We start from the raw sequence: 9874 nt of genomic DNA, 5'->3' as shown, positions 1-9874 counted from the left end.
GCTCGGGCGTGCCCTAACTTCCGCGACTCATCTCCCAGGCATGGAACAATTGAGCGGCGCCATGGCTCGCCAAGCCCAGTCTTCCTCTCTCGCGTCTCCTCTGCCATGCACGCACGCGACTTGCCTCCTCGAGCTCTGCTCAACCGCGTGGCTCGCCTGTTGGCGTATGCCTCGTGGTCGATCCCTTCTTCTTCTCGAGGTCATCTCCTCCTCCCTAAATGCGATCCTTCCTCTCCCGATACCTCATTCAACCACTCCAACTGAGGTACAATGACCCCTTTCCCCTTTTCTTGTGGTTATAAAATCCCATTTGGGGAAGGTCTAGGGTTGGCCAAAATTTCTGAGAATGGGGAGGTGCTGCCAAAATCTCCTCTAATTTCATTCTTACTTATTCTTTTCATCCTCTGCGGCCTGAGGGTTGTTGAAAATTTCTGGAGAAAAAGGAGAGGAGTGGCTTTGGGGTGCTGTTGTAGAGGCTGCGTTCTTTTCTGCCCGAGAGACTGTTTTCCTTCTTCTTTACTGTGGGAGGTTTTAGGGGAGCAAGTTCCACTAACATCTTATTTAAAATTTGATTTTCGTGTGTTGGGGTGTGGAGCATCCGTTGGTGGTTGTTTCTTAAGGCTTTCAAGAAGAAGGCTCTGTCAAAATTTTTGTTTGGCTAGCTTTTAGTGTGCTGGAAGTTTAAAGGATTTGTCGGTTACTCTTTTTTTGAAGTTTTAGGGAAGAAGATTTCTTTGGGAGGCACTTTATTGGATCTTTCTTACATTTTTTTTTGCTTTAAGTGGGCATTAAGAGGTATTTTTCTCCCCTCCTCTATTTTACACTATTTTGGATGGCATATAAAGGCATCTCCATTCTCTTATAAAAAGTATATGGAAGTGAAGCTTAGGATTATTTTAAAATTTAAGCTTGGATACTCGCTAGAAATGGTGAAAACAAAGCATGTGTGGCTGTCTTTGTTCTCCTTGCTTGAGATATTTGGAAGTATCGTAAAGGTGGCTTTGAGATGAGATTTGCCCCTATGGAAATGCATGTTAGAATGGGTTATGAAACTCCTTTATTACTCATGTTCAAAAATGAATGATTGGCTCAAGCTTATCTATTTCAAGCTACCTATCACTGTCTGAAATATATGTTGGAAATTTTCTCTATTTTGCCGCTACCTTGGTTTCGATTTTGGTTATGCTGAATTAAATGTTAGCTGGAAGATTTTCTATGTTTTAGCACTTTTTTGGAGGGCTCGGTCTTGGCCTCATGATAGTTGGAAATTGCATTTTAGTTAGCTTATTTGGTGTGTTTGGTTTGGCTCTTTTGGGACTCAACTCATGCTAGAATTCTTTTTTATGAAGCACCTGTTGGCACAATATCGTGACATGTGAGGTTTTAAGGAAAAATATTTTTTTAGTTGTTTTAACCCATTTGCTTGGGAACGGTTTTTGTCTCCTTGAAGTTGGATCCTTATTGCAAAACCTTCTCTGTTTTTATCATAGTTGGAAGGCTCGGTCTTGGCTTCATAATAGCTGAAAATGACATTTCATTTAGCTCACTTGTTGGGTTCAGCTTTAACTCTTTTTAAGATGGATTCTTACAAGAGATATTTGCATTTGTTTTGCTGATATGTTTGGCTCGGTTTACCCATGTGTTGTGTTCATTTTGGGCTTCTTTTGAATCAAATTATAAATGGATTTTTTTTTGTCCTGTTTTCCACATATGGTTGGGCTCGGTTTGGCTCCTTTTGATATCATGTCTAGGCTGAAATCTTTGCTATTTTAGCCCTTTGATGGTCCCGGTTTTGTTCCTATGTTGGAAATATTATTTTTTATGAGCTGGAAATTATATTTGGGGCCCATATCTAGTTTATCTTGCTGCCCCTTGATAGAATACATGCTGTAAATTATGTTTATGAGCTGGAGAATTGTATTTTGAGCTCATTTATTTCTTCTCTTGCTGCCCCTTGATAAAGTACATGCTGGAAACTAGGTTTATGAGCTAAAAAAATGTGTTTGGGGTTCATATCTTGTATATCTTGCTACCCTTTGTTCCAATGCATGATTGGAATGAAATTATCAAAGTTTCTATTGTTGATATTCCTGTTTACAATAAATGCTGAAAAGATGTGCTCTGTTTGCCCCCTTTGGTAGGCTCAGTTTACCCATGTATTGGGCTTGATTTAGCTTAAATTATGATCTGTTTTTCAGCTCTTATATTTGGCTCGGATTTAGCTTTTTTTTCATTTCCCCTGAATGTGGGTCTTTCGTTTTAGTTTTTTTATGATTAAATATTTTTGGTTTGGGATTGGTTTTTCTTCCTCATTATCCCTAGCCGCAAATCTTAATGTGGTGAAATTTCACCTTTGATGTGAAGGTCAGTTAATTGTTTGGGTGAGCCGTAATTAGAGCACTTTCTAGTGATATGTTTAGGAAACATTTTTAAAGGTTTATTTGCCACATTCCAAAGCTTTGATTGTGAAGGTTTAAATTATATTTTGAGGCTTTTAAAACTAATTTTTGAGATTGATTCGGTCATTTTTTAAAGACTTTTTAATGCTTTTAAGCCAACGCTCTCACGATTTTACTCTAGGCTTTACTGATTTGACTTTGTTTTAAAAGTGGATCGACCTCTTTTTTGTTTGTTTTGTTTTTTCTTAATGGCATGTTAAAAATGAGAATTTCTGATTTATTTCTCTTCAGAAACGATTCATGGTTTTAAGGGAAATATGAGGGAAAGCTTCATGGTTTTATGGGAAATATGGGGGAAAGAGAAAGGGAGAGGAAATTAAAAAAAAAATTGAAATTTGGTTCTTTGAGATGATAAAACTTGAAGAGGATATAGGATAGTAAACCATTCACCATTCCTTTTACATAAGAAATATAAATTTGTAAATTGGAAGAATAGTTTAGGGTTGTAAGAAAGTGAGAGCTTAGATAACGATTAGGGACATGGATTGAATGATCAGTAGACCTGCATTTAGGTTCCTTAAGCTTTGAATCAACTTAAACCCAGTTGCTTTAATTAGGATTTAAGCACATTTCACACCGCTTTTGTCAAAATTATAGGTTTACCCCTAGGTTTTAGGAGCCTGATAGGGAGCTAAGCTTGATCTAAAGTTGTTCGAGGATTAGTTGAAAGACACTTAATTGAAGTTAGACACTTTAGAACACTTCAAGCTCAAACTAAAGTGTAGGCTTCCTAGGTCTTAGGAGCACACATTGAGTGAGTTCATCCTTTCAATGTTCAAATGAACCTAAGAAGCCAAACATCTTACCCTAGTTCGTGAGATAATTAGGACACTAGACACGAGGATGCACTAGATTGTGATTCATGACTGATTTAATTAAATTAAATAATGAATTTCTTACTTTAACTTAACCAAAACTGAAACCCAATGCTCCGGGATTTGAGCTTGAGTCTTACACTCAGATCCTCCTGGCAATTGGGGACATTCCCAATATCACATATAAATCTCCTATTCTTGGTCCTTTATATGTGATATTGTATTTTGTTTTATTTGTTTGTCTTTTTTCTAGATTTACCTGTTTTTCTCAAGTTTTTCAGGTCGTTCTTTCTCCTTTTACACAGCGCATAATAGCTAAAGTTAAAGGAACAATGGCCTCCTAAGTGTATAGGTTTGATTTACATTACAATAATTTCTTTTGTAAGCATGCTATACTATCTTTCTTCTCTGTTGTACAATACATTGTTGCTTTTCCTTCACACTGCATGTTTTACTGCTTAGTTTTTGTACCATGCTTTAGTATAGGATAACCTACTGGTTAGGTGTATTTTCAAAATTAAAACTAAACCAGAAGGTTGTACTACGAGGAGTTTGGAGCAAACATCACGGGCAGCACGGCAAAGAACAACTTTAAGATGAATTTGTAATAACAAAATAATTTTCACAACACTATACACTTTCCTTAGTTTAAATAATAACCCTTAGGAATTCGAGGTGGCTTGCCCGACGCAGCGTAAAACCCTCACATGTCACTTTTAGGCTTTTTGCACAACCTTGTTGTGTAATTATAAGTCCTAACACGTTAGGATTCCAAGGTTACCATGCAGTACAGTGTAAATTCTCCTATCTTTTTATGTTATTGGCACAGGCCGATATTGTGTAAACATAAGTCCTAAATCGTAAATAATTTGTAGAATTGAAATATCAAATAAACATCACTTCAAAGACCTAAAACTAAATATTAGGATAGTTGGGACATCTCTGGGGTTTCTCCTGGATCTTTGATGTCTCCTATTACTCATTCCTTTGAATTCCTTAAGATAATTGTTCTTATTTTGAGCCATTCCCATTTGATTTTCTCATGTCTAATCGTGAAAACATAAACTTTGAAATCTAGAAGGCAACACCACCTGATCTTAATTGAGAATTTTCTTAAGTGACCCCGAGTCATTTAAGATGTAATTAACTATAGGAGATTGCCTCTATAGGGAACTTGGAACCCATATAAAATAAACCATATCTAATTTTTTTATGTTAGGTAGGGGAACTTGTTGGCCTTTTTATAAAGTATTTCGCAGACTAAAATGGATGTCACAAATTCTTTAGTTTAGGTGATTGAATTCCTATTACAAGTGATATATTTATTCTTCGAGATAAGTGTGTTACTTGTAGTATTGTATTCAATCATCTAAACTATTTAAAATGTGAGACCCGTTTGGTCTCATTTATTTTAAAATTAAAATGTTACTTTTAAAAATAAAAAAGGTTATATGCATATTTAAATTATTTTTAAAATCACAAAATCATCACTTTTTCAAATCACGAAGTTAAAACGACCGACAGGGATCTCGATAATTAAACTCCAATATTCTCTAAAAGTTCAAGAGAACTTTGAATATGAATCTTTTTGCCTTGAAAATTGAGTTGAGGTAGTATAAGCAAAAGAAGAGTACAATGTTTTGTACTTGTATGAAATATCTATTGGTGTTAATATTTCTCCATCTTTTTTAATGAATTAGGGTTATGATAATGTCAATAAGGAATAAAGGAAACCAGACAGAATAAAGAGTTTCCCTCTTCACAACTGCAAAGAAGGAAATATTATATTTGCATAAGATTCTTTCCTTTTAGCTGGATATTTAGATTAGGAATATGTATTAATTAAGTTACTTAAAATAGATTATAAAAAATATTATGTACCTAAAATAGATTGTACAAACTATTATTTATTGAAATAAAAGCAAAGTAAAAGACATTCAACGTATTTGCTCAAAATATTGACATGATATCAGAGCGGCCAAGTGTGAGTTCGGCCAGTCGAACAGAGGGAGCGATCGAGTGATAGTTCGGAAAGCAGTCAAGTGATAGCGGCAGTTCGGGAATTCTGGCAGGGGAATAGCGGTCGAGCGAGCAACACAGAGGAAGCAGTTAGGGCAAACAAGACTAGCTCTCAACGAGAAGCAGACGACTCCCAATATTCAGATGCTAAATATTCGACATGGCTTTATATTTGTGATAGGCATGTTTCAGCATCGATATCTCCCATATCTGTATCTTCGGCTTTGTTATAGTCAACGTATTTCAGCGCTGATATACTTCCTAGATCGTGTCACTCTAAGGATAGGGGGCTTCAGCTTTGGCTTTGGACTCCTCTCCTAATTTATGGCAGTGCACAATTTTTTGAATCTTTCAGGTTTATTTAGATCAACGATTGGGATTTTTTTTTTGATATCTTGCGTTTCTTTGATTTCTGGTTGATTTTGATCAACAAAAATTCTATTTAGAATGTTTTCTGAAATCCTAACTATCAGATTTACGTGTAAGAAATATGTCGCATGGGAATTTCAGCACATAATGTTATTAAATGACGGGTCTTCTCCAGCACCAACTGAGGCAAAAGATATTTGTCAATGGGAATCAAAGGATGCTCAGATTATTTCCTGGATTTTAGGATCTTTTGAGGCTTATATGGTGAACAATTTATGATCCTTTGACACAACTGAAGAAATGTAGGAATACTTGAAGTGTGTTTATAATCAAGATAATTCTGTGAAATACTTCCAATTGGAACTTGACATGAGTAACTATAGTCAAGTTAATCTTTCAATTGAACAATATTATTCTGGCTTTCTAAATTTGTGGAGCGAATGTACTGATATTATCTATGCTAAGGTGTCAAAGGAGAACTTAGCTAGTCTTCAAGCTATTGATGAAGAAAGTCATCGTGATTAGTTTATAATGAAACTCAGACCTGAATTTGAAACTACTGGAGCTAGGTTGCTAACAGAGATCCAGTTCCTTGTTTTGATGTGTGTTTTGCGCAATTACTGCATGAAGAACAAAGATCGGCGACACAAATTGCTATCAGTACAACAGGTCAATCATTAGAAATAATTAAAATGGCATATGCTGCTAAGACGAAAGGTAAGGGACCAATGCAGTGCTACAACTGCAAGAAATTTGGTTATATTGCACGATATTGTGAAAATAAGTTATGTAATTATTGCAAGCAAAAGATACATACTCTTACGGTACACGACCCCAAAACCGCATATCACAAGCACTTTATCCCACGATATTCGACACTCACAATCCTAGCTCGACATCCACAGTTGCTGCTAATAATCAATCAGCTGTCAAACTATATATGGTTAAACAAATGATTCTATCTGCCTTTTCTGCTCTTGGTCTTCACGGGAAAGGTAACACTATTACTTCCTTTCCTTCTCCTTGGTTTGTTGATTAAGGCGACACAAATCATATGAATGACACAGCTGATTTATGCCTAACTATTGCGCGTACACTGGTACTCAACATATTCAGGTTGCTGATGGAAATAATATTTTAATTATGACAATTAGTGATATTAACTCCTTTAGACATGTCTTGGTTCCTCCAAAATTATCTACTAACTTACTCTCCGTTGGACAAATTGTGGATAATAAATGTGACGTACATTTTTATCATGATGGTTGTATTGTGCAAGATTAAGTGTCAAGGAAGGTGATAGCGATGGGGCCTATAGTGGGCAGACTGTTTCCATTACAATTTATTGTTCTAAGAATATGTCATTAGCTTCTTCATTTATTGAGATAAAAGAAAGCATCTGACATAGAAGACTGGGCCATCCAAATGATATGGTGTTGAAGCATTTACTTAAAAGTGGTGTTTTTTATTCTACAGATAATAGTTTAGTAGTTGACTATTCTGTTTTAAAACTGAAAAAAGTAAGAAATTACCTTTTCCTATTTCAAACAATCGTGCCAATAAATTTTTTAAAATTTTTCATAGTGATGTTAAGGGAATTACGCCAGTGATTTCACATGCTCAATATAGATATTTTGTGATATTTATTGATAATTGCAGTCGATTTACTTGGATCTATTTTTTGTGTTCCAAATCAAAAGTATTCACTATATTTCAAACATTTTTAGCATATATTGAAACTCAGTTCCTTGCTTGCATTAAAACCTTACAGTTTGACAATGACAGTGAATACATGTCTCGTGAGTTTCAAGTATTTCTCCATAACAAAAGCTATTGTTTCACAATGTTCATGTCCCTATACACCGCAACAAAATGAAGTTGGTGAATGAAAAAATCAACATCTATTGGATATTGTGTGCACATTACTGATAGAATCTTCTGTTCCAGCTAAATTTTGGACTGAAGCTTTATCTACTGCAGTTTATCTCATTAATCGTTTACCATCTTAACAATTAAAGTATGATTCTCCCAACTATCGACTTTTTGAGAAACATACTAATTATAAGTTGGTAGCTTAGTCAGTAAGATGTGACTTTATGGGGTACAGTCCTAATCATAAAGGTTTTATGTGTTATGATTTGATTAATAGTCGATGGCATATTTCTCGAAATGTGATTTTCTTTGAACTTGAATATTATTTTTAGCATCATGTGTTGACACCAAATACAGTTATACTTCCATAATTTGATAATTCTTCTGCTCATAAAAGGTTCAAGCCGGACATTGTCTATAAATGACGCCTGCCTACTTCACCTTCAATCCTCCCCGACCTTGATCCTGAAAGTGCAGTAACAAGTATTTGACGATCAACCTGGCGTATCCGTCCTACAGATAGATATGGGTATTCTGTGATTTTAACTAATACTATTGTTCCTACCTCTTACTTTTGGGCCGCTAAACAGTCTTATTGGGTCAAAGCCATGTAAGAAGAAATTCAGGCACTTCAAGACAATCACACTTGGGATATTATCTCATGTTCTACAAGTGTTAAACCCATTGGTTGTAAATGAGTTTCTTCTCGTAAACTCCTATCTGATGGCTCTCTTGACAGATATAAGACAAGATTGGTAACACTTGGCAATCGACAGGAATACGGGATTGATTATGAATAAACATTTGCACCTATGGCTAAGATGACCTCTATCTGGTTGATATTATCTATTGCTGCATCTAAAGGCTGGTTGTTAAAGCAGATGGATGTTAAGAATGCATTCTTACATGGGGATCTCAAAGAAGATGTCTATATAACTCCTCCACCAGGATTGTTTTCTACAGCTTCGCATGATGTTTGTAAGCTCAAACAGTCCCTATACGATTTGAAATAGGCTCCACGAGCCTGTTTTGAAAAGTTTCACAATACCTTTCTTAGCTTCACAATACCTGTCTCTATTAACTTATTTTTTAGGACTCGAGATTCACTCTTTTCCTGCTAGTATTTTTCTTCATCAGCACAACTGTACTAAGGGACCCATTACTTTGGTTGGTCTTCAAGATGGTCATTCTGCTGATACTCCTTTGAGAGTAAATGTTAAATATCAACAGAATAATGGTTATTTTCTATATGAACCATCTCTATATCAACAATTAGTTGGGATTCTCAATTATGGGACTATTACGAGTCCTGATATTTCATTTGCTGTGCAACAAGTTAGTCAATTTATGAAACCACCTACAGATCTTCATTTAGCTGCAGTTTGACGTATTGTTTGTATTTGAAAGGTACTTCTCATCGTGGGTTGTTTTTTTCTGCGGAGTCTCCTATTATCTTAATAACCTGTAGTGATGTCGATTGGGTTGGTTGTTCGGATACACACTAATCTATTACTAGATGTTGCACGTTTCTTGGCAACTCTTTAATCACTTGGAAGAGCAAGAAACAAGATCAAGTGTCTAAGTCATCTACTAAATCAGAATATCGCGTTATGTCCTCTGCTTATTCCAAGATCATTTGTCTTCTGGGTGGAGCTTGGTTTTTCTCAGCTTGAGTCTACTTCTCTTCATGCGGATAATACTAGTGCTATCCAAATTGCTGCTAATCCCGTCTTTCTTGAGCGCACGAAACACATTGAAGTGGACTGTCATTCCATTCAAGAAGCCTATGAGGATGGTGTTATATCTCTTCCTCATATCACTTCTGATCTTCAAACCGCTGATATATTTACTAAGGCTCTTTCTCGACAACGTCATCTATTTCTTGTCGGCAAATTGATGCTTCTTGATCAGCCAGTATCAATTTGAGGGGGAATATCTATCAGAAATAAAGAAAATCAGATAGAATAAAGAGTTTCCTTCTTCGCAATGCTGCAAAGAAGGAAATATTATATTTGCACAAGATTCTTTCCTTTTAGCTGAATATTTAGATTAGGAATATGTATTAATTAAGTTACCTAAAATATATTATACAAAATATTATGTATCTAAAATAGATTGTACAGATTATTATTTATTGGAATGTTTATTGGAATGAAAGCAAAAGAAAAAGGCATTCAACCTATTTGCTCAAAATATTAAGAGGTAAAAAGTTTAAAGAGTGGAATCATAGTTTTGATGAGAAATAGTGATGAATGTAAGAAAATCTCTCTAAATTGTTCCTCGATTTTGCTTGAATTTATAGTTCATTTACTTATTGTTGCTTAGTTGAATATTTATTAG

At 35.3% G+C, this 9874-nt stretch overlaps 1 protein-coding gene across 1 annotated transcript; it reads left to right on the top strand.

Moving 5' to 3' along the window:
- Window positions 1–8346: 8346 nt before the first annotated feature.
- On the top strand, window positions 8347–9460 carry LOC110035695. Its single transcript, XM_020739965.1, has 3 exons — window positions 8347–8508; window positions 8672–8869; window positions 9203–9460. The coding sequence occupies exons 1-3, from the start codon at window positions 8347–8349 to the stop codon at window positions 9458–9460; spliced, it is 618 nt and encodes a 205-aa protein (XP_020595624.1).
- Window positions 9461–9874: the final 414 nt, after the last annotated feature.

Source organism: Phalaenopsis equestris, unplaced genomic scaffold (assembly GCF_001263595.1).
Source record: "Phalaenopsis equestris unplaced genomic scaffold, ASM126359v1 Scaffold199141, whole genome shotgun sequence".
NCBI classification, from domain to species: domain Eukaryota; kingdom Viridiplantae; phylum Streptophyta; class Magnoliopsida; order Asparagales; family Orchidaceae; genus Phalaenopsis; species Phalaenopsis equestris.
This window is presented reverse-complemented; position numbering and strand designations above follow the sequence as displayed.